Source organism: Dermacentor albipictus, chromosome 6 (assembly GCF_038994185.2).
Source record: "Dermacentor albipictus isolate Rhodes 1998 colony chromosome 6, USDA_Dalb.pri_finalv2, whole genome shotgun sequence".
NCBI classification, from domain to species: Eukaryota; Metazoa; Arthropoda; class Arachnida; order Ixodida; family Ixodidae; genus Dermacentor; species Dermacentor albipictus.
In genome coordinates this window covers 102,354,098-102,379,342 of record NC_091826.1, presented here as the reverse complement: position 1 = coordinate 102,379,342, position 25,245 = coordinate 102,354,098, and the positions used below count along the sequence as shown (strand labels likewise).

General features: G+C 46.6%; 2 protein-coding genes across 5 annotated transcripts in view; both read left to right on the top strand.

Annotated features, from left to right (window-relative positions):
* The window catches only part of LOC139061310 (regucalcin-like), a 59,521-nt gene extending 42,745 nt beyond the window's left edge, over positions 1-16,776 (top strand). For all 4 annotated transcript variants that reach the window (XM_070541135.1, XM_070541134.1, XM_070541133.1 and 1 more), the window contains 5 exons: positions 245-410; positions 5,164-5,358; positions 8,208-8,417; positions 11,721-11,867; positions 13,280-16,776. In XM_070541135.1, the coding sequence (XP_070397236.1) occupies positions 254-410; positions 5,164-5,358; positions 8,208-8,417; positions 11,721-11,867; positions 13,280-13,473 (903 nt within the window). In that variant the 5' untranslated portion in view covers positions 245-253 and the 3' untranslated portion in view covers positions 13,474-16,776. The remainder of the gene's footprint in view (positions 1-244; positions 411-5,163; positions 5,359-8,207; positions 8,418-11,720; positions 11,868-13,279) is intronic.
* LOC139061309 (uncharacterized) lies at positions 13,620-24,523 on the top strand. The gene is made up of 3 exons (XM_070541132.1): positions 13,620-13,706; positions 16,996-18,370; positions 24,311-24,523. Exons 2-3 carry the CDS (start codon positions 17,161-17,163, stop codon positions 24,415-24,417), a joined length of 1,317 nt encoding a protein of 438 aa, XP_070397233.1. The 5' UTR covers positions 13,620-13,706; positions 16,996-17,160; the 3' UTR covers positions 24,418-24,523.
* The last annotated feature ends 722 nt before the right edge of the window (positions 24,524-25,245 follow it).

Genomic DNA, 25,245 nt, shown 5'->3' with positions numbered 1-25,245 from the left:
GTCGGCGAGGGGCCGTGGGCCCCGGGTGCAAGGGGCCATTGAGTGGGGGGGGGGGGGTGTCATACACGTCTGAAGACACCTCTCTTTCCGCCGGCTACACCAGGGGTGGGGGGGGGGTGACGGAAGACCTATGGGCCCCGGGTGCCAGACGACCTAGCTACGCCACTGGCCACAAGAGAATGGAGTATCACTGAAGGCTGCGGCTTTTGTTTTTCCCTCTTTCGTTCTCTCTCTCTCTCTCCAGATCACCAAGATGAAAGTGGAGGCAGCTAGCACGCGCCGACACCTCCTGGGCGAAGGGCCGCACTGGGACGAGCGCAGCTCGACGCTGCTCTTCGTCGACTGTCTCGGCCGGGAAGTGTCGCGCTACGATCCCGCCTGCGGCACGGAGACTCGGGTCATCCGCACGGGTAAGTGCGCCGGAAGTGCGCAGTGGTCTGAGACACGCGGGCTTGGGCCGTCCGCGAACTGCTCGGGTGAGCGGTCGTCTGATTCCAAGTTACGTGGCCTATATACGTGTCCTATATATCCCGGGACACGTGCCCTATATACGTGTCCTACGTTCCCTATATACTCGAACCATGGACAACCAAGATGCGGCGGAAGTTAGCAAACGCAATGCACGACATCAATGTGCACATTCGAAGAGCGCTTATTGCGTTGGTAACTAATAGTTCTAGCACGCCGGCAAGCTTCGGAGGACATCAATAAGAAATTCTTCGAGCAGAGGGGACATGGCAAAGAAGGGTCGCGGGCATGCCACCTAGAATACGGGTGGTCGCCCTTCTTGCAAAATAAATGGCTTCGTGAAACACTACGCTGTCTGCCCCGAATGTACGACGCTGGAACGGAACGTTGAGTTGTACCAACTGCCTTGCACGTTAACTTGGTTTTTATTACGACGGTAACTTCGCAGTAGTAGCAAGGTAGGACCAGGTATTCCCATGCCTTCAGGTTTTAGAAAGTGTATCTGTTGGTTAGTTAGCGTCAAAGGCTTTAATTTAGTTGCCAAAAATAGAGCCGGAAAAGCTACCATCATCAATAGACTTTTTTTTTCTTCTGTTTAAGTAACCTGTGAGAAATACTACAGCGAGATCAGTATAGAAAACCCAACTCATGATGCGTAATAATATTGAATTTGTTGAAGTAATTTTTAGGCGTTTCTCCGTTAATGTCTGGATCATATTACTGAAGTATATGGTGATGAGCAAAACGTGAACAAGGTGAAAGCAGGAGCCAACGTTTCGACAAGTGGACTTGTCTTCTTCAAGGCCTTCTTGCCTTGAAGAAGACAAGTCCACTTGTCGAAACGTTGGCTCCTGCTTTCGCATTGTTCACGTTTCGCTCATCGTCTTGAATTTCCATCTCCCGTATTCCCCGTGCTTTCCCTGAAGTGTCGTAAGACACAGATGGGTCGGTAGTTCGTCAGTAATGAGCGATCTCCCTTTTTAGAAACGTTAACCTTTGGCACACTTCAGTTCTCGAGAAAACATTCCCGTTTTAAATAAAAAGTTATTAATATCCGCAAGAATAAGGAATTAATACACAAATATTTTATATGACATGCCTTAATATCCTGCTGCTGTATGAAGGCTGCGCCATTGGAGCTTCAGATGCCACGCTACTACGACCCAATTAGCTCGGGAGAAATGCTCCGAGGCGTATGCTTTACGTGTTTTCTTTTTTTGTCATCACAGGCATGCCCCCATTTGCGGCCTAAATATATAAGTCGAACATCCGGCAATTGCGGTGGGTGACCGTGGCCAGAATCCCGACCCCCAACGCACCTCTATTTCTATTTTCTTCTTTTCTGTTGTTATTCTCGTTAGGAGGCTCCGGATAAGGACAGACAGCACGCATGCAGGCGCCAAGCGGAAGCAACAAATGCTGAGCGCAAGGGCAAGCTTTGGCTCGAAAACAACACCGATTTCCCGATTCAAATGCGTGTTAAACTGCGAAATGCTTTCATCGGACAAACGCTGGATGAATTTCAATGTCATTTGCTGCGTCTTTTACACAGAAAGTGAAATGCTATTTACTCAGTGAAACAGAAGTCTGATGCAGAAAAAAAAAATTTTTGTTTGAGAAATAGTCTCTGAAACTAGTAAGCTTTGTAAAGAAGTTGCACTTCCGCCCGGAAGGCGAAGCGTCAGTTGCGATAGGAAAATAATGGAGAGCTATATGAAGTCAGGTTAGTAGTTTGGTTAGTTGTTGTTGTTTTTGTAAAGATTTTCACACCTGCGCATTGTCTTGGATAATCCATCATTTAGGCAAGAATTTGGCGGTGACGCTATAGTACTTTCTTGAATTTTTTTTTCTTGTGGGAATGGAAAGGGAAGTTTTGCAACAGTACAGACAAAAAGCGCGAGAAAGCTTGTTGAGGGTCGTTAGTTTCTTTTACTGTAATCCAGTCTGCATTAGTCACAGCTTCGAAAAAAAATATTTACCAAGAACAAGTTTGTAGTAGAATACGGCGCGTGAAATGGAATTGAGTTAACCTTCAGAAAGATGGCATAATGAGCTGTGATGTCACAGTAAGAATTCGCGCTTCAGCAAGACTAAAATGTAAGATAATGTGTGATCAAACAATTAGCTTTTGCCATCGTGAGAGTATCGTGTTGGTTGAGTAATTAAGCATTCATTCCCGAAACTACGCTAAAAACTGCAATTGGGCATGCAGTTAAGGGGCGTCGAGTCAATTAAATTTACGTTCATGTCACAAATAAACATTACGTTCTTGTTTTCAGATGATAATTATTCTAATACATCATCTAACGCACTACACAGATCACTGAATGAAGTGGAAGGTGAAGGATGAGCGTAATCCAAAATAAAGTTTTTGCACTCAGTGTTAAGGAACAAATGGTCGAATTCTACCCAAACGGTTTCGCAGTTAGATAAGTTTAGTGCGAGATCGTGTTGTGGCTTGAAGTTTGCCGAAACATTTGTAGCTAATCCACCATGGTTACTTAATTGTTTATGTGTGTATTCTGATGTGTGATTGGGGAAGCAGAATGGATCTTTGTCATCGTCATAGAGCCACGTTTCTTTGACACAAATGATGAAAAATTATTTGGTGATCGTAGAAAGAAGATTCTGAATATTATACAAATGTTTCCGCATACTATTTACATTAAAATGAATAAGCGGTCGTGAGCTCTTGGAAATAAATTGTTCTATACCAGTTGTTACGTGCGAGGACGTACTGCTTCAAAAGCAGTAACAAACGAAGAAAAGGACTCGCGTACAGATAATTAAAGAGAGGTCGAATTCGCTGGAATTGCGGTAGACATGGCTATAGGTAGTTTTGCTGGCCTGGATTAGACAATTGTTCAATGAACAGGAACTTCCATTTCTTGGCTTTTTCTAGGGCCAATACCTTGGCGAATAGCTGCTTGTTTTACGGCGTCAAGTGATCATTCACGTAGACTGGGTTGCTGCTTGCGGCTGTGATGCCAATATCGCCAAGACAAAACTTAGCTTTACGCGTATTACCAATGAATTCATTTTTCTGTGAACACGAGGACAATTGAGAAATGACGAGCTTGACGCCAACTATTTTCATCGAAACGTGGTGGCACAGTGTGGAGTTCGGCATGGCTAAGATTGCACTCAATCTTTTTCTGCGGCTTCTTGCAATACCGCTATGCAGTCCTCCCCCCCCCCCCCCCTCCCCCGCCCCGTGTGCTGGAAATGCCTTTGATTCCTACGCTATTCATTCTCGAGTGCTCCTCGAGTATCCACGCTTCTTTGAGAGCGCGCAGTTGTCACTCTTAAGTTTTTTTTTTTATTGCCTTTTTTTGTCGGAGGCGAGCACAGTTTTTTTTCAGAGCGTAGTGTTTCGACAACACCACTCAAGATTTTCCCACCGTGTTTTAAATTCTCAACCTCTATTTTTTTACTTCCTTAACGTCAATTCCTGAGGACTGCATCCTTAACAAAACCTCGCAGAAGGCATCGTGATCCAGGCGATTAAATGGCCCCGCTGAATTTCGTTTTCATTTCCTCAACGTTTTTCCCGAGCTCGGCGTTTGCAGGAATATCCCAACCAGTGACTCTCACACACCAATGTAAGCAACGCGATAAGAAATTGCACTAGCATAGCAGAAGTGACGCTGAAATGCGCAGTAGGGATAACGTGGAAGATGGTACGACTAATCTGCAGGGCACGTAGGAGGAGAATTAGCGCCAAGGCACATGCGTCTGTAGCGCAATCTCGGCCGCTCACGCATAAAATCCTGCTGCTGCATGAAAGCTGCGCCATTGCAGCTTCAGATGTCACGCTACTACGACCTCGGGAGAAACGCTCCGAGGCGTATGCTTTACGCGTTGTTCTCTCATTGCAGGCGTGCCCCCATTTGCGGCCTAAATATATAAGTCGAACATGCGGCAGTTGCGGTGGGGGACCTTGGCCAGAGTCCCTACCAACGCACCTTTATTTTTATTTTCTTCTTTTTTTGTTATTCTTGTTAGGAGGCACCAGATAAGGACAGACATAACGCAGGCGCAAACTGTAAGCAATAAATGCTGAGCGCAAGAGCGAGCTTTGGCTCGAAACCAACACCGATTTACCTATTCAAATGCGGGTATAACGCCGAAATGCTTTCATCGGACAAACGCTGGACAAATTTCAATGCCATTTGCTGTCCTTTAGAGAGAACGTGAACAGCTAGTCACTCAGTGAAACAGAAGTTTGATTTAGAAATTAAAAAAAATTGTCTGTGAAACTGGTGAGGTTTGAAAAAAAGTGGCATGTCCACCCGGAAGTCGAAGCGTCATTCCGATAGGAAATTAGTGGAAAGGTATACGAAGTGAGGTTAGTAGTTTTATCAGCCGTAAAAATTTGTAAGCATAGGCGTAATAACTAAATTAACACTCATGGTGTCAGGCATGCACAAGAAAACCTCAACACATATCACTCGATGACCCCGGAAACTCGCTGTCAAAACGCTGCAGTGAGGAAACGCGGCAGCAGCAGCGAGCGAATGGACCTTTTGCTCAACAATTTTGCTTCCGCCATAGTCGGAGCTATTTGCGTAATCTCACTTTCCCCCTGTAATGCAACACGCAACCTGCTCGATCGATACGAGAAGCTCCTCAGCCGCCGAGTCACCAGGGATGATGATTCGTTCTGAACGGCGCGCGTCTCGCATCGTCTCGCAGAAGGTGACCTGGGCAACGTCATCCCTTTCGCGGAAGACAACCGCCAGCTGGCGCTCTGCATGGAGCACGGCCTGTACCGGCTCGACCTGGACACGCACCAGAGGGAGCTTCTGGTCGAGATGCTAGACCCAAAATCGACGGTGAAGTCCCGGCTCAATGACGGCAAGTGTGACACCCTGGGACGCCTCTGGACTGGTGAGGAAAGGCTATCGCTGTCCTTAAGTTGGCTCGCGGCACGCTGCTGTGCGTTGTCCTCCATCTAATTAGGTCATTTCCAAAGGGTTGCTTTTGTTTCTGATGAGTGTTATATAGAAGTTACGGTGATTGTACTGTTATGAGGTCAGAAACGCAGCTCTTGGTTTTCGTTGTTGTTGGCGCCTTGAAAATTAGGGAACATACCCAAATAGACAAAAAGATAGGAGAGGGGGGAGGGCGGGAGCGGAATGAAAATGCACGTTTTGATGCAAAGGCGAATCGCCAGCAAATTGCGGGAGACTTCACATCGAAAGCTTCGCTTTAGAATAATCCTGCAAATACAACCCCTGTTGAAGAAGCAGTGCAATAATGAAATGGCTAGCTGAATGCCCCCGCACCCGCCGTGGTGGCTTAGTGCCTATGGCGTAGCGCGCTGAAGACGAGGTCGCGAGTTCGAATCCCGCCTGCGGTGCCCTACGGAGCCGAAATGCAAATATGCTTGTTAGGCACAAGCTACTGAACCTCACGTGGTCGACATTGATCCGTAGCTTCCCATTGCTGCGTGCATCTTAATCATGTGGTTTTCCACGTAAAATTGCATAATTATTTTTTTAATGGACTCAGAGTATATGCAGCGCTACTTCTCATTCTATCTTAGCGCACTTTCTCCACCATGTTAATGTAACCAACCAGCTGGCAGGTGCACTCAACTCTTGTTGGAACCAGGTTATGTGTCCCGTTGCCACATGTGTCCGCGACACGTTCTCGATGTGCTCCTTGCATCGGCGAAGGCCTGTACGCCTCGCCTTCTCAGCGCGCCGCTTTTCCTGCGCCTCCTCTCCTCAGCAGCCATGCAGGATGACACAAGGCTAAGAGGGACCGTCGCGTGAGGGTCTTGAAGTCTATTTACAAGATAATACAGTGAAAGCTCGTTAATTCGAACTTCAATAATTCGAATTTATGGATAATTCGAACTGTACGATTTGGTCCGGCCAAGCTCCACAGAAGTCTATGTATAAAAAAGTCCGTTAATTCGAACGCGAGAAGGTTCCCTCACGGATAATTCGAACTACGCTCACCTGGCACACGGCCAGAAAAAAGCGCCTACTGCCTACACACAAGGCTGTATTGCCTCCGAAACGGAGAGTACGGCGAGAGAAGGCAAAATCGGAAAAAAATCTAACCGACGCGGGGTCAGCCAGAAGGCAGTGGCGGCTGCCGCCTCTCCGTTCTTCGTAACCTCCAAGACTTCTTGCCCGTTGTGAATCTCGGAGGCTTTGCAAATCTTGTACAGCTGCTAATGTTGTGCGGAGATGGCACGGCAAGCGCCAAAACACAGCGAATCAAGTACGTCGCAGCTGCGCTTGCAATCAAGAACCAACGAATCAGGGCCTTCGCCACCTTCACATGTTCAGCGTCTTTGTCTCGGCAGTCTTCATCGGTTGTGCACCTCTGTTTTCAGCTTAGGAGGTATCGGCCGTCGCGAATCATTGCGATAGTGTTAAGTCTCGGCTAACGTTCGTTTCGGTGGACATCGGTGGTGTGGCACAGTCGGACCCAGAGCTTCGACTTGAAGATGGCGTGTGCCCGCGGCACACGCCATCACTTTCTGACACGCCAAATTTCTGACATGCCCTACTGCTTCCAAATCGCAGTGTACTGTTTCTCTCCTTCACTTTCGTTAGTTCGAACTTTCATTAATTCGAACTGAAGCGGCTTCCCCTTGCGGTTCGAATTAACGAGCTTTTACTGTATAAAGGAAATGCTCACAGGAGATACGCCCTCACCGTGCGATAGGCAAACTGAATTTCTAGTGTCGAGGAGGTCTGCGTCTGCAGCTATTTGTCTCGCTGGTTGGTTGGCTATGGCCTCCAAGCCGGACCTGGTCGACCCGCGCCCATTTGATGCCCTGGCCCGGCGGGCCGTGCAGGCCAGAAGGTTTCTGGAATAAGGGACTCTCCCAGCTCGAATGACAAGTTTCAAATGACGTTCATTCACCATCAACATAGCGCCGAGCGCACTGATATTGCGGAGTCTATGCGGGAGAGTAGAAGCGAGAGTGATGGAGTGGCGAAGGTCAATAGAGACTATGGCGTCACTAAAAGCTACCACGAACCAAGCAAAGCCTCTAGAGATACGGGTACATTGGAGGATTTAGTTCTCAAGAGCCGAAGTGCAGGTAGGCTCCAAACGGAGTAGAGATGGCTGCATAGGTTTCCTCATCCAGGCTAGATGCCTAACGTCATGCTCTCTCCACCAGACGCATTAGGTTCTCGCCTAAGAGCCACGGGGAAGCTGGCGCAGTAGCAGTGCTATTTCTGGCATAGCGCGGGCATTATCGGCATTGCCCAGGGATTGCTGAAGCTTCTGAAATCGACTACCCTCAGTGACCGATTGAAAGCGTGATGGTCAGCCCCCCGCGTGCGCAGTATACTATTGCTCGCCTTTATTATGATTCCCCTTCTGTCTCCGCTGCGATACAGTATCTACGTCACCGTGTCACGCATGCGCCGTGACAGTCCAATGGATATGGCGCTGCGCATTCGATCCCGGACCAAGGCGGCCGCATTTCGTTGGGGGCGAAATGCAAAAATTCGGTTGTCTATACTTAGTGAAGTATTATAGCGCCAAACAGACGACACAAGAAGAAGAGACACGCACGAGTGCTTTAATATGCACTAACTAGCCCAACAAAAAGTTCTGCTGGTCTATACTTAGATTTAAGTGCAAGTTGAAGAATCCTCGGTGATCAAATCTGATCCGGAGCCCCCGACTACGGCGCGTAGCTCATAACCGCATCGTGGTTTTGGCACTTAAAGCCCCAGAACTAAATTTTTTTTCAATTGCAGGGTCGATGCCCTCCACAGGAGTGCAGAACCTGATACCAAAGAAGAACAACTTCTGGTGTTACTCGAAGGGAACGCTGAAGCACAAGTTGAACGGGGTGACCTTATCCAACGGTGTCACGTGGACGACGGACAGCAGCGTCATGTTCTACGGCGACTCGGTGCCCGGATTGATCTACGCCTTCGATTTCGACATTGCCGCGGGCGAGATCAGTGAGTATGCTGATCGTGCCACTCGCGATCTATTCACTTCATGGCAGCTTATGAGAGAGACACTCGCTAAAGACTTGAGCCAACTCAAGCTGGTGTAATGTATAAAATCTGTTGTGTCATCAATCCATTTAATACCTCCAAGAGTAATGATGTTTACTGTTGCTACAGTGTCGTCGCTGGTATCATTACATAGAGGTTGTTTGTCGAAATGCAAAAGTAAGTAGAGCGAGGGGTGTCAGGCAAGCAGTTGTCACTCTTGTGGGTGCCAGCCTTTTGGGGAAGTTCCATTGGAAATGTGCCTTTCAATTGACGTGCTCAAAACAAAGACTGACAGCAAGAGAAGGGTGGCCACGAAATCTGAGCAGGCCAGTTTTCTTTTTGTTTTTTTTTCGGCCACGAAAGGAAGGTCACACAAGTTTTCCCAAGCTTACGGTTGCTAGGACACACAGAGAACGTGCCTGACGCCTTGTTTGTAAAGCAACATCACCTGAAGGGAAGAACTTCTGGTTAAACACGATACCATTGCATTTGTTCAGGAACGGGAAATTAGAAACAGAGACTGCAGATGCTGGACTATTGCTCACGCATTTACTCAACGCTGCGCTACAGTAGACAATACCCACACCACCAATATGTCATACAGTGCGTGCAGTTCGCGCATCTTGTAATACAGTTCATATTATTCACGCACCAAAGGAAGTGTTGCTAACGCAGTTATGTCCCCATCAGTTTGGATGCAAAATGCCAATTTTTAGCTTGCAAGCTGCCGCTCATTCGCCCGCCTGTGGAGTCGTAAACCCTTACCCGGTGTTTTGTGATGGCTTTAGGTAATTTTTGTAGTTGCATCGAAGGCACAGCCACTCACTTTTCCCTTTACACAAAGTGCACACAAAAAAAGGCTGTGCAAACGAATTACTATAGTTGACCTCGCGTCGTTCAGAGAAACACCGGAGAGTGCGATCAAGTGAGTCTTTCCTGCAGGGACGCAAACCAACTGATAACGTCGCAACAGTTGTAATGGCCACTTCCGGCCTTTGTCAATTTGTCCTTATGACCTAATCTTCTAAAAGGTAATTCGCTTCTAATTATTGTTATAAAGTTGTGCAGAAACCATACACGACAATTGCCAATGTAGGAAATTGGTCAAACACTTATAGAAGGCTAATCACGTTATTTAAAGAACAGTGCGCTTGATGGCGTCTGTTTTTTTTTTTTAGTCAGGCTATTTGGGTAGCATTTCTTGTTTCCTCTTGCAATTAGTCAACAGCGATAGCGCAAGTAGTTATGGGTTCGGAACTTGGCTATCGCTCTGTCATCACCACACAACCTCGTGTTCTGTGTCTTCCGCCGGGAACTACAGGTTCGGGTTATCCGCGACTTGGTGAAATCCAAATTGTTCTGGGGCGTCAGATGCACGAGTCAAGAACACCTACTACGAAGGCACGCAACTTCACAATACAACATCGATAAAGGCTTGCAGCAGACTACGGTCTTCGTCCGGGCACTACTGCTCGGACCAGACTCATAAAATCTGTGCCCAGCCCCTGACGCGGTTATCTAGAACGATGTAGCGTTGCGCTACAAGGAAAAGAAAGCGTAATCTCAACAAATGTTCAAGGTTGAAGATGCGGTACTCCAGATTGCGTGGTTTTCAGTTCGTAATGCTCACGCTCAACGTAAATAAACAAGACACTTTTGTCATTAGTTAGATAGAAATCAAGAACCGTTCTTCAGCTGTCCCGGTTCTCCGCCACATCTTCACAACTGTATTGCATAGTCCGTGAAAATAGTTCCGTTGTAAACTTGCTCTTCTACTTGGCAACTGCCTGGCAATAGTGTTCTAATGAGCCTCATTAATCATAGCACCAGAAAATATAAAATTTATTTGTGTGTGTGTGTGTGTGTGTGTGCGTGTGCGTGTGTGTGCCATTAAATTGCACCTTAAACATTTTGTTAGAGGTATATCTGAAACTTCTGGTTTCAGGGCACCAAGCATTTAGCGGAGTGTGCACGAGACTCTTACCCAGTTCCCTAATATCCGAGCTTTAATACAATGCACTGTAGCTGACTGCTATTGGTGCACCACAGAGGTATGCTTTGTTGAAGCGTACAGTGCACAGAATAAGCGTCCGTCCAAGCTGAACTTCCTATATGAACAGGAGCCTGAGCCATCGCAATATTTGCGATATGTTGCGTTGTTCCTTGGAGGGATTGTTTGGGGGGGCTATTGAATGTGCAGCTTACACACTGGAAAAATTCAAACTTCATCGTGTCACCCATAACACGAAATACCACTTGGTCGATTATTTTGTACGCCTGCAAAGGCACACAGCGGGAACAGCTTCGGTTTATGTCCCTTTGAGACGCCCGATTCGGCGATAGTACGTAAGGGTTGGGGCACAAGTTTAATATTGAACAAGATCAAGTCATATATATATATATATATATATATATATATACACCAAGAGGTATTTCGTGTTATGGGTGACACGATGACGTTTTAATTTTTCCAGTGTTTAAGCTGCACATTCAATAGCCCCCCTAACAATCCCTCCAAGGAACAACGCAACCTATATATATATATATATATATATATATATATATATATATATATATATATATATATATATATATATATATGCAGGCACCGCTCATTTGGAAATGGTCAGTGACGCGTTGCATAATTACGGATGTACAGACGATGTCGAAAATGGCAGAGCGAGGCCGTTCCAGTTACTGAGCATTCGACAGTGGCGATCGATTGCAGACAAATCTTGAGCATAGCTTCTCTTCTTCAGTACGTTATAGTACCGTGGTTGTCATTGAGCCAGAAGATCAAGAGGTTCCCAGAGATTTCATTTTTTGTCATTTACAGTCGTACAAGGTGACGAAGAATGAAGCCAGGGAAGCCACGTGAGAAGTTAATCGTTATCGTTTATTGTAATGTGGAAATAATAAGAAAAAGGGCAACTAAAGTGAACAAAAATGTACTTTGCTCCACGTGGAAGCGGAACTATCTTGGGGATTGCGCGTGCAATTTATTATCAATAAACTACCGGGGCGACTGTCCTTCCGACCTCTTTCTTGTGTATTTGTTTACAAGGCTGTCCCTGAGTGTGTTAGTGCCGTTGACGGCCTAGTTGGCGGACAAGGAACGCCCTTTCAAGCACAGTCGTTCATGTAGTAGTACGTAAGGTTAAAAGCAAGCAAAGGGCTAGCAAACTCTCGTACGATATACGTATTGGAATCAAGAATAGCAAATTCGAGACCCTCGCTGCAACAAACCGGCGCGTGTCCGTACAGGCAACCGGCGAGTGCTGGTTGATTTCCGCACGACGCCTGGCTACGAGGACCTCGGCCTTCCGGACGGCATGACCATCGACGTCAACGACAAGATCTGGATGGCGTGCTTCGAAGGCAGCGCGGTGGTGCAGATTGACCCAGAGACCGGTGGGTCCTTCCTCTTTTGCGGAGTGCCACAATTTACGGGGCACATTTGCCCACCTTAAGATTTGCCCACGGGAAATACAGGTAGGCAATAGGGTAGGGTCTTTGTTAAATCAACAGCGAATGTTCGGGCGGACGATGTGATTCGGTAGGCGCACACTGGTGTCTGCGAATTCTTGCTTATACTTTGAATTTCAATTCGATTCATTTGGAAATCAGTATTTGAAATCGAAACGTGCTTGCATTTTGAGACGTTTAGAATTGCACGAGTTGTAGCTTTCATCGTGGTTATTGTTCAATGATATTTGGTCAAACTCATCGGTGGTTCTCTGCAAAAGCCCTCCGTATAAAGCTTAATTTTTTTAGCCTCTCCAGAGACCAATTTCGTTTACAGAATTTACAAACAGCATTAAATGACCTGTAGTTGATCCGGTATTGATCCTAGCGGTACTCCCAGATTGGCAAAATATTATGGAAAGTACTCGAGGCCATTACCTAATTGGGTACGGTGGCCAGTTATGTATTCAAATTAGGACCAGGAAGCTTTTGGCTCTTCCTTTGTTTGACTCTTTGACAAAGGAAGCTTGACTCTTCCTTTGGCCGGGGTGCCTAACTGGGTCCGTCTGCGTTAGTCTGCGTTAGTTGGGCCCGTCTGCGACTAGTCTGCGTTACTGGCTAGGTACGTGTTCCCGGATATCGACAGAGAATCTCAAAAAGCCCGCCGAAATGATGGCTGAACTTTGCTCTCGAGGTGAGATAAATACAAGCAAAAATCTGAAACAGCATTCACTTCCCGTGAAAGAGGCCAGCGATGTAAACGCAACCACGTGTTGGCGTGACGTGGGGTATCAGCGCACAACCATGTAGGTACATAAGGTTTCTGTTTCATCCTGGCTCCTGAAATCGCCGGAGACCTGATCACAAACCGCTTCTAAGGTAAAATAAGTGTATACAGATATTGGATTACGTCGGTAGAAACTACGTATTTGGAGATTCAGTGGTAGCTCGGCTCTAGCTAAGGAATAGTGCGCTTCCATGTTTCCAGTGCTTATAGGCATCATATGAGCGACTTTTCCCGCCGATATAGCTTGCGCTGCGCATTTATGGACAGACACACACGTTTTGTAGCAAAGGCAGGAAGCAAGCTTTCCAAAGTTTCCACCAGGAACAACCAGGTAAGTTTGATTGAAAGTGCAGAACCATCGGTGGACAGTCTCATAATCTGTAGGCAATTTTCGAACTGTAGTAGTCAGCAGGAATCGTCTGTAGGTGATCTATAGACCTTTCAATAAATGGATGCAGGCTTTCATAAATTTGTCGCACAAGTATTTACCAGGTGACACTAGTGCCGGTAACCCTTCTTCGACATCACTGTAGAGCTCACACATAGTCATCTTTTTTTTTTCTCTCGGCAGCCAAGATCCTGACCAAGATAAGCTTTCCAGCCAAGTACACCACGTCGTGCTGCTTTGGAGGCGAGAACTACGACGTGCTCTACGTCACGACAGCCAGTTTTCGCCCGGACGCCACTAGGGCCGAGGACGGCCTCCTCTTCAGAGTTACCGAGCTGGGAGCAAAGGGCAAGGCAGCCTACGAGTTTGGCGGTTAGACCCTAGCCGTGCTAGGCGTGCCGATAGACGCCGCTGCGGCGTCGAAGCGACGGGTAGGCGCTGTACTGGTTAGACGCCCGAACAACACGCAGCATGTTTCTTCTTTTTTTGACCGTTCACAGCGGTTACTTTTCGAAGCACCAGGAGATGGCGCTACCAGCACCGACTTCATACAACGCCACGCGACGCGGTTGGAATGGTCGTGATGTTCTAACTACTGTGTATGTAAGATGTAAGTAACGTGGTATTGGACATGTGAAACGAAGTGTGGAGCTGTATACCGGAACAATGTATCCCTAGAAACGTAAAGATCTGCCCTCATAATTCCTGAAGAGTTTATTCTGAATTCATTCTTGCTTCACTTCGCGATTAAATTCCATACCTGGCTTCTTCACCATCGTGCCTCCCTAGAATACCGGCTTCTGCGCCTTTCACGCTTTTCCCTGTTGCTCTCTACGAATGTTGTTATTGCACTCCTGCTTTCCAGTTTCTTATTCTACAGTCATAGTCGAGGGTCTTCCTGAACGCATACTTAGGTACCCTGAACACTCCATACGCAGTCAAAGGTGTTCTACACACGCGAAGTCCGTCTCACAATGAACAAAAGTCCCGTGACTTACTTCCGGGTCACAGGTCAGTGGCTTTGGTGTTCAATCAGCGTCTGCACGGACGGTGTTGTGGTTATGTTACATAGCAGTGGAGGGCGCCAGGGGTTACCTTTAGTACTATATACGTTCCGCCACTAATCGAAAAAGTCGGCAGCATGTTACGCTCCTGTAAACACGTCAAGGTGAAAACGTGCTGCACACGTGGTAACGCATTAAGTTATCCAATCGGAGGGGTCGGACTTCTTGCAAGGCTTAACGAGCTACAGTGCGAAGTAAACGTATTGCCATGTAGATCGACTTCCGCAATGACACACGCGAGCACCTAATCCACTACCTAAAAGTTCTTTCGTTCGCTCTTTCTTTCTCTCCGTCATTTTTTTTATTTCCTTCTATCACTCTTTGTTTCTTCTCTCTCTCTTCTTTCGTTGGTTCGTTCTTTATTTCGTTTCTTCGTTCATTCTTTCTTTTTTCATTTTTTCTTTCATATTCAGCCATTCCATATTTGATTGTTTACGGGGGTATGAGCCAATCCTAATGTTAATGTTTCCTTTCTTTCTTTCCTTCGTTCATTTCTCCTTTTGTGCCTTCATTCATATTCAGCCATTACAGATTTGCTTGCTTACGGCTGTGTCAGCTATTCCAGATTGCGTTATTTGTTTCGTGTATGAGCCATTGCTGATGATGACATTTTTGTACCCCTCGTCAACTTTTTTGAACCGTTCGACTTGATGGCAGTATTTTTTGAACAACTCGACTAGACCCCGCATTCTTGCGCGTATGAGTCATTGCAACGAGCCACTCAAGGCTTTCGCCTTTGATAAAGCGGGTTTTGTTCGGCTAACGTTGTTGTGCCTACTTGGGCTCAAGGCCGCTCTGCACGTGCCTGGCGGATATACAGCAGACAGTAAACGAGATCATAACGTCATGTAACGTCATGCTTATCTCTGGTTGTTTTCCTGATGACATGAAATTAGCTCGAGTCAGTGTGATCTACAAGGGTGGCCACCTAAATAACTATAGTCCTATCTCTGTGCTGTCAGTTTTCTCAAGAGTTGCTGAATATGTAATTAACAATCGCCTATATAGTTACATTTCTGATAACAACATTTTTGTAGATCGACAATTTCGCTTTAGAAAAAGAAGTTCGGAATCCGCCTTACTTAGTATAAAAGAAAAAAATGCTTAGCAACTTTAAGCGAAAATCGATAACGGTGAGGATGTTCCTAGACCTGCGTAAAGCTTTCGATTCAGTATCGCACGATGTACTAAAAAGAAAATTCAGTTTTTACGGTATACGAGGAGTAGCGTCAGACTTACTCAGTAACTATTCGAATATAATTGCTAACAATACAAAACTGTATATCATATTAAGTCGAATAAAGGAATCATTTCAACAGGTGTACCTCAACGGTCTTTATTATGTCGGGTCCTATTTTTGATATAAATCAACGACGTAGTTCACGTACAATTTACTAACGATATTGTGATTTAGGCAAACCACACGAGTGCATTATTTTTGTAGGACAAGATTGTCAAGAATTGCAGTATATAGCAAATGCACGGCTACCTGAACTCGCAATATGGCTAAAAGAAAATAACTTGCAATTAAATGTTAACAATACAAACTATGTAGTGTTCAGACTAAAAGGTCATTCACAGTAATTTCTACTTGAAATATCCCATGAAGTCAAAATCAAGTGCGAGACAAAAACCAAAGTTCTTGGTGTATTTCAAGAGAATATTTTGTGGTCAGAACATATCAATTATTTGTCCATTAAAGTAGCTCGTTCTTTTGGCATAATAAATTTCTTTATGCATTACCCGTTCAAGTAAAGCTGATATTGTATTACTGCTTGTTTACCCCTATGTTTATTACTGCATTTTATTATGGGGAACGACTATGGAAACTAATGTAATCAAGCTTTCTATACTCTAAAAAAAAGAGCTGTACGTGCTATTCAAAATGTATCACTTCGTAAAAGCACGAAAAGCTTACTTTTAAAACACAGCCTACTGAGCATTGCAGAAACATATCTAAAGAATTTATCGATTGAGTGCGTAAACTAGTCAGAAATGATAAACAAGCTTTTGAACAAAACTATTTAAATGTGAACACACCGTATGATTTTCGACATTAACTTATGGGTTTGACCCATCACGAACAAATTATGGCCTTCAAGAATTTTCGGCTGTTATACCACGTACGTTAAACGCTCATCCAGAAATGATTTTCTGATCAGGAAACATTCCAACGGTAAGTTGCTTTCAAATCTTTTAAACAGTTTGCTATAACGAGAGATGTAAACCAGTATCGTACCCTTGTTTTCTTCATCAGTGACCGCGTTATGAATTCTGCATCTTTAATGAACGCTTAGTAACTACCAATGACTGATTTTTCAACCTACTGTTTTGCATGCTACGTAATGACTTGCATTGCTGTATTTTAGCATCGTTCTTGTTATCTTTGTGTTTGTTGTTATTATTAGGCGTGACATGGAAAATGTTTGAATTCCACTTAGTGACTGTGTAAACACTGTGTAACATTTTTTTGTAAATCTTACTGCAACTGCATGTGCTCGAATGACCGAAGGGGGGCTGGGCCTTTGTCAGGTGTTGGGAAAGACCTTTAGCCCAATCTTCCTCGCTCTTCAGTGCATAATGTGAACCGAAATAAAATGTTGCTGTTGTTGTCCAGACCACCTCTCCCTCTCTCTGCTTTACATTTCCTTTTTTCCGGATATCAAATTTACCTGGGTATTCCGTTGATCTGATTAGAATCCATTTATCAATAACTTTTTTGGGACGTATACAATTCATAAAGCCGGTTGTTTGTATTGTTTTACTTTTACCATGCTTAACGTTCCAGATAAGTTTTCCTTAGTCTTAATTTCACGCTCAACCTACGAAATGCAGACCTGCTTGGACATCATCAAAGTGCCGAGGGCGCCCGAGATCAAGGAGGTCCTCAAAAGGGGCAACATCACTTGGCCAAGACGCAACGAACGTCCAGACTTCCTCGGAGTGCTGTTCTACATCGCGAGACGGGTGTTCATCCCCGTCGCTTTCGACTTCGCGATCATGGAGACGGATGAACTTGTGACATCCATATCAAGGCTCCCAACCCTCTTCTTCGGCCTGCCCTCGCGTTTCCTCGGTCATGCGAGGGCGCTGGCGAGACTTCGACAGTCGGGCAGGCTCCTCGACCACCTGCACCTAACCTACGAGACGCTAGACTTAGCGGTCAACGAAACCAGGCTGAAAGAACTCGCCAGTCACTTCGGTTACTTGGACGTCTTTTTTGAACGCTACCAGAAGGCGTGCGATTACATCGCCAGGAACGCCAACGTGTCCTTCTTTCTCCAGTACACGCCCTCGGTGTCGAAGGATCGCTGGGACGCCCTGACGAAGCGGTACTTCAACATCTCGCTACTGGACGACCAAGACAATCGCCGAGGCGGCGTGGCCATCCGGAGCATCGACGTTTTCTCTGCCCTATTCGAGGTACACGCTAAGCATGGTGAGCACGTGACCAACGACATCGTCCGAGGCCTCTGCGTGCAGGCACTCGTCGACTACATGAGCGCCGACCTCCTGGCAAGCCTGCTCGGAGGAAGTCAAGAGCTCGCCACCGAGTCCATCTACGACAGGTGCTTCTCGGACGCCTACAGATTCTACGGCACCGCCATAGACGCCTATTTCCACCAGCCGCTGAGCGGCCAAGTTGCGGACATCCGGCAAGTGGCCACGCTTATTCACGACGCCTTCTCCGGGACGCTTCGGCGCGGCGACGTGACGCTCGGCGCCATCCCTCCAGATGCAGCCACCAACGACTCCTCGGCACTACCTGGCAGGCACAAGAACTTTGAATTGGCCCTGTCTAGCTTGAACGGCCTGAAAATGAGCACGTCCGCCGGTTCCTATGACCGTTATCCACGCGAGACGGACAGCGGTCTACACAACTGGATGACGCACGCTGCCTTCCTCTCTGCTGGCGGCAAGGCGCCAACGGGGGCGTCACTCTGGGAGTCCTTGAACGAAGACATCGGACGCGCCACCGGCAGGTTTCGCCACTTCCGCCTGGGTCTGGCGCATATGGAGGAGCCCTCCTACGCGGCCAACGTCAGCGCAGCTGTGCTCATGTCAGGAGTCGGAGTGCGCCTGGCGGCGGCGCTTTTTTACGATCACGTCGGGACGACCAGCCCAGGTGACCCCGCGAATGTCTACGCTGAGAACCAGGAGTGCCTCTTTCCCGGAACAGGTGGTGGATCGTCGGACCTGGAAATTCATGGTACCGTCGCTTCCGTCGAGAGGCCTGGTCTGCTCTGAAAACTGTGGGTGTGTCGAAATCCTCCTCCGCCTCGGCCATATGAGCTCAAGGTGCCAGTGCCGGCTACCTTGCGGACGAAGAGCTCTTCTTCTCATTCTTCTGCTACGTGCTTTGCGCAGAGCCGGATGGTGAACGCCTGTGCAATGCACCGTTTCGTCACAGCAGTGGCTTTTCGCTCCTGTTCGGGTGTGAGAAGGCGTCGTTCATGAACCCAGAGAAAAAATGCTGCATGGGCGTGTAGCGATCTATGCTTGTTGTTTGTCACTTTGGAGCTGTGATGCTTAACCTAATCCGGCGCGTCTTGCGTGCATGCTTAAGTGTGAGCCACAAATTTTTTATTTGACTCTACTATACGTAGTATCTTTATACGTAATACCTCACGACTTAAATTGTACCAGAGAGCCCGAAGAATTAGAACATTATACTAATCATTAGGGCAGATGTTAAAGAATTCGATTATTATAGGCCCGTTACCTGTCTTTTGGTACTGTATAATATATTTACCACGATAATTTCAAATTTAATGAAGGCAACACTTTAATCAACTAAGAGAACAGGACTGCTTCAGGAAGGGATATTCAATAATGGATCGCATCCATGTACAATCAACCTCCCTATATGCCTTTCATAGGCTATGAGAAGACATTTAATTTAGAAGACACACTAGCAGTGATGGAAGCATTGCGTAATCAAAGAGTGCAGAAGGTGTGCATGAATCTCTTGGAAAACATCTACAAAGACTCCTGAGCTACGTTGGTCCTACACAAGAAAAGCAGAAATTTACCTATCAAGAAAGGAGTCGGGCGAGGAGACACAATCACACAAATGCTATCCACTGTATGATTAGAATTATTCAAGCTATTTTATTAGCACGTCTTAGGCGTGAGGGTCAACGGCGAATATTTCGGGAACGTTCACTTTTCAGATGGCATTGTCCTGTTCAGCAGCAATTGACACGAATTGCAGCATATGTTGACCGAGAACGTATAAGAGTAGGGTTGAAAAATAAAAGTATAGAGGGGCACCTCGGCTTCGGGAGGTAATAGGCTCGATGCCCACCACCGCCAGGCACCCACTGGTTCAAATGGGCACGAGTGTACACCGGGTCTGGTTCGACTTCCTTCAGGATTGGTACGCTTCGGAAAGGAGCCTGCGCCCTGAATTGCCGTCAAAAGCTTGGTGAGCGCAACAAAAATGTGATGTTTCGGTCGCTTCTATGGCGGTCATTTCCCATGTTGCGCCCAAATACACCTATTGAGGTGGGGACGCCTTCGGGTTAAAGACAAAGATTCTATTCAAACGTTGAGGTCTCATATCCTCCTGAGTTCCTAGGTGTATTAAAGTTGACAGATTTTTGTGAGCTTTTCAGAAATTGATGTTTACGTTACAGAGACGAAAAGTGAATGTTAGTATTTCACAATTATCCGCTGTGTTGGCACAGCGTGATGTCCAATATATTGGACACTGGAACTCTACCCCATCATTCTTGGGGTAGTGGGTATGCAGTAGCAAAGGGCAAATTTAATATTAGAAATGGCTTCAAAAGTGCAAAGTCTGTCTACTATTCAAAATTTCAACACTGAAAAAGAACGAGCGATAAAGTATGAGAAATATAACTTACTTTTTCGGCGGTCGCCGTAGAAGGCTGCGCTGCTGAACGCCGCCATAACAAACACCCCTGGTGACGAAACTACTAATGCATTTTCCACAAAACTTCATAGGTGGCGCTAGTAGGTGTCTAAACGTAGTGTTGCTGTATATGCTCCCGCAGGGAGCAGAGTTGCGCATAGGTGCGGTTTATGATCCAGCTCTGCAGTGGAGCCACTCCTCGCGCGCGCAGGAGGCAAATGCCACGCGGTGCTCCATTTGCTTTTTCGTCTGCTGTTCGCGAGCTACACGCGGAAACTGTACGTAAGCGCTAAGCAAGATGACACTTTTTAATGCAGGCTAAGCTCGAACGATTGGCGTAGCCGAAGAGGTGCCAACCCCCGAAATGTTTAGTTTGTGTGTTCATATATACACGCACATATGCAAACACACGCACGAATGTACATATAAGGAATAGGACACACACCCCCCCCCCTCACTCCCTCAAAATAAGATCCTGACTAAGCCCGTGGCGAGGACAGCTCAAAACTTCGCGTGTAAACGCGCATTACCTTGCAACAAAAAGTGTTGCAATGTTTTTCAGCACGCATATGAAGTTTTCTCGCGGAGTCGGAAGGCATGAAATGTTTTAAAGGATATTTAAAGAAAACTTCACACACGTGTGGTAGACAATTATGTGAGCACATTTTGTATGCCGAAGCGAGACGAATAATGAATGTCACCAACAGAACTATCGTGCCTGCCATTATGTCAGTGACCGTTGACCGTCACCCATCGCTAAACGTCGTTCACAGCAGCTGCACGTTTTCGATATATGCGGTGGAGACACGTAAATTTAAACGGATTTCAAATGTTCACATGCGCACATCTTATGCAAAGCTCATTTTTACGATTCATACCGCAAGCTCAACAGCTGCTTCGTAGCAGCAAATCTGCAAGAGGAAAAAAGATTCGAGATGCACGAGCTTCTAGATCAAGTTTATTTCGTACAAGGGAATGGATGAGCAATGGCTGGTGGCAGAATGGGATGAGTGCTGGTTCTTGGAGCCTTGGGGGGCAGAATTCAAAGCCAAAAACAGGTTATTTTTATTGACCTAATCATATAAGGTGACAAACTGGCAATTATTCACACATTGCAGACTGTAATATGACAGCACATTTCTCTTTGTCTCTTGATACTACTCAGGTTAATTTACTATAACACAGCGCTTATTAAACGTACAAAAATAATTTCACATTCCTCACGTCGACTAAGGCTGATCGAACAAGCAACATATTGCGCGCGGTAAATGCTGAAGCTATCGCAGCTGTCTCATAAGTGGGAGCGCACGGTGTTTTCGCTTACTACAAAACAATGAACAGCAGTGCATCAATCGACTTTACATGAAAAATCAGAACGCCGACAAAAGAAAAAAGAAAAGAAAACGGAGCAGAGAAAAGCAGGGCGCAGCGGGCAAATTGCACCTGCTAGTATTTACTCTGTTTTGAACGCACTTTTCTGGAGCCGCATAGTCAGAACAATCGTACAAGCAAGAAAGCGAATTGAGCGAGTTGGTAAGTTAACATTCTTGGCTCGTATGTGCAGCGCGACACAGACGTGTCGTCCTTTCTTTGTATCACGTCTGTGTCGCGCTCCACATATACACCAAAAATTGCACAAGTGAACAACCTCTCATGCCAGGCGTACGCATTTCAGCGTGTACAGGAGTGTTACTCGAGATAAATGCCACTTTAGCCGAACTCACCTCTGTAAACAAGGCGAACGAACCTCGAATATCCTGGTCCCTTTCGGAGCCGGCCGGTCTCGTCTGTCCGCACGGCACCGCGTAAAAAGCTTTGCCACCTTCCGTGCGATTTGCGCAGTTTGGTGCGCTGCAACCCGTCATACTCGAATACAAGTGTCAAAATGATGTGCTTCGTAGCACTTCACCAAAGTCATTAACTTAATATCCTCGAATACCGTACCTGCAACCCGGAGTTGATCGTTGCTACGCACGGTCGACGGTCCGCTGGTTGCAATTTCGATGGCACTGTGACAGAAACGAGTCGGCGCCGTTTCCGTAAAGTTGGCTTCGGAGCGCGCAGTTGATCATTTGACGTCATTTCTGCACCAGGTGATCTCACTCGGCGAATAGCGGTGCGAGCGGTGCCGGAAAGGTTATGCGCAACTCTGCTCCCTGCGGGAGCATGTGCAGGAACACTATCTAAAAGATTGGACAATTCGGTTTTACGGGCTCAAACGTGCTGCGGCCTGGGTAGTGGTGGAGTATTTGATGTCTAATATATTGGGACAAATGCCCCATAGCCGGAACTCAGGAGGATATGACCGAGTACCAGTCGGGGACCGCGCTGGTACCTATTTTAATGGAAGTCGGCACTGTAAGAGGTAGCACTTGCCTCCCAATGCCACGGCGGATGCAGCCCTTCAACAGGGCCGTCTGTGGTTGACATCGTCTCGAGCGTGGGCAATGTTCAGACAATGCTATGTATCGTGGCAAGGGAACAAGGTTTCATGATCGCCAGCCAGCTTCGTGAGTCTGTGAAGGAGTACTTTCGTGAGGGCCAATTACTAACAGATGACTCTGATTAAGAAAAGAAAATTTGCGGAATAAAAATGATACTGAGTGCACACACGTGCACGAGGCATTACTATATCATGACGGGAAGCATACCACAATCGTGAAAATGAAAAATTTACGTTGTATTCTACCGATGCTAAAATGTGGGGCAGAAACATGGAGGTTCAAGAAAGCTCCAGAACAAGTTAAGGGCCGCGAAAGGAGCGATATGAAAGGAATAATGTTAGGCGTAAGGTTTCGAGACAGGAAGAGAGCTGCATGGGTCAGAGTGCAAACGGGGATGGCCGATATTCTGGTTGAAATTAAGAGAAAAAATTCGAGCTGGGCAGGCCACGTAATGCGTACGGCAGGCAACCGGTGGACCATTAGAGTTACAGAATGGGTGCCAAGGGAAGAGAAGTGCAAATAGAGGTCGGCAGAAAATTGGGTGGGGGGATGAAATTTGTAAGCGCAACTCGGAATCAGCTATCGCAAGGCAGGGATCTTTGGAGATAGGCGGGAGAGGCATTCGTCCTGCAGTGGACTTTAAATTATGATTATTATTATTATTATTATTATTATTATTATTATTATTATTATTATTATTATTATTATTATTATTATTATTATTATTATTATTATTATTATTATTACAATGATAATGATGGCGGCACGTAGTCATTGCCGTCATTGCATTGTTACTACATCTATTGAGTAAGACGAGTCGGGGTTACGACAAACACGCCGTTTATCGGAACTGCCCGCTGCGACGACTGCTATCGAGACACTGTTGAAGGCTGTGCATCCGCGCTGTCTTCGCGGGTTGCATGGTGCCCGGACACAGTGTTCGCAAACACCGTTCGCTGCGTGCCATGCACGTTTATACGACGCCTCCTTTTTCTTGGCTTCGAAAAAATTCAGCGACGGCTACGATACTCCCTAATGCGACATTTCAGCACTGCTCTATACGTGTTTTCATTTCGTAATGTATTGGCTCGAGCGGACAATCTGTCCCCTGCGGCACGTTGCAAAGGGAGCGAAGTGTAGCGCGACTGCCTCGAGAGGCAGATCGCGAGAGGCAGCGCGTGGGTGACGCGTGGGAATGATTCACAGCAACCGGCACCGACAAACCTCCGCTCATGCAGCGCTTTGTTTCCATATATGGTATCGGTGGCGTCATCTTTGAACAGGCGACTCGTGCTACTCTGGCGCCATCTCGTGGCCATCGTTGCTGCAGAATCCGTCTTGCGCGGCACTACGCTGTTCTCACGCTTCTCACGCCTTCTCACTGCGCTTCTCACGCCGTAGTGGGGGACTCCGGATTAATTTTGATTACTGGGGTTCTTTAACGTTACACCTAAATCTAAGTACATGGGTGTTTTTGCATTTCGCTCCCATCGAAATGCAGCAGCCGTGGCCATGATTTGATCCCGAGACTTCGTGCTTAGCAGCGCAACACCAAGGCCACTAAGCAACCCCGGCTGGTCAAGCACCTAGTTAACTTCCCCTGCGCTTTCTTTGGCTTTGTTGTGTGTGGGCTTCACACTGGTCGCAACTTAACGAAACTCTGACCCCTGCTTTTCCCTTCTTCTCGTCTTGTGGTAATTTTTAGACATACATGTGGGGGTTTCTGCTTGCGCACGGATGAACGTAAAAAGTTTTTTCTCCTGATCGCGTCAAGCGGGCTATGAGCAATAAAGGTGTCTTCCTTTTTTTCTTTTTTTGCTCCATGCAGCCCTGTGCCAAACTGTGTTGGGCGATGCACTGCGATCAGTATCTGGTCTGAGCAGGGCAGCGACGAGAGTCGGGCGCGTACACAGCTGCTGCAGCCATGCGTCGTGATCCACCAGCAACCAACTCGGGGTTCCCACCTCAACAGTCGAGTCCCAGGACGCACGCGGTGCCACGTTTGTTACCTAATGAGCTGCCCGCGTTGGGCTTCATTCGTGGAGTCGTACATCGCATATTGCTTAGGTGAGGTTCTGCCTACTCGTGAGCGCTGGCGGCGGCGCGGTGTGATCAGTATCAGCCGCGTTGGTTTCAGACGGATAGCTTGAGCTTGTCCGTGAACGCATTTGTCGTTAACAAATACCATGACACCGGGGAGGTGTACGGCGTCTGCAGCGCTGCTAGCAGACTACATCAGTGTTTAACCGGATGGTCACAGAGCTAACACTCTAGTGGCCTACCCCACCCTAATAAACTCCTGGCAGTGTAAAGCGTTCGTACCGATAATATGATTAAGGCGCAGTGCTTTCAACAATTTCTTTCTTCTACATGAACATTCACTCGACAGAAAATAAAATTAAGACCTTAAATTCGGGCGAGTTTGCAGGCATGCAAGTGTGTCTTATTCGCGCAAGATATTGTTGTTATTGTTATTATTATATTTATTAGAGCGCGATCCTTTTTCACCGAAATTAAAGGACGGTGGGGTCCTGATTGCGATCAATCAATCGTTCAGATCCGTTTGGGACCCTGATTTAGAATGCGCTACGGAATGTGTCTGTGCGGAGATTTTCGGTTCTGGTAGCAATAGGCTATTAATAGCGAATTTTTTAAGTTGCACCTTATGTCATTATTCAGATGTACATGACTATTCTAGCCACTATTGAAAACGTTATATCGGCCCACGCTAGCCATAAAATACTCATTATTGCTTATTTCAAT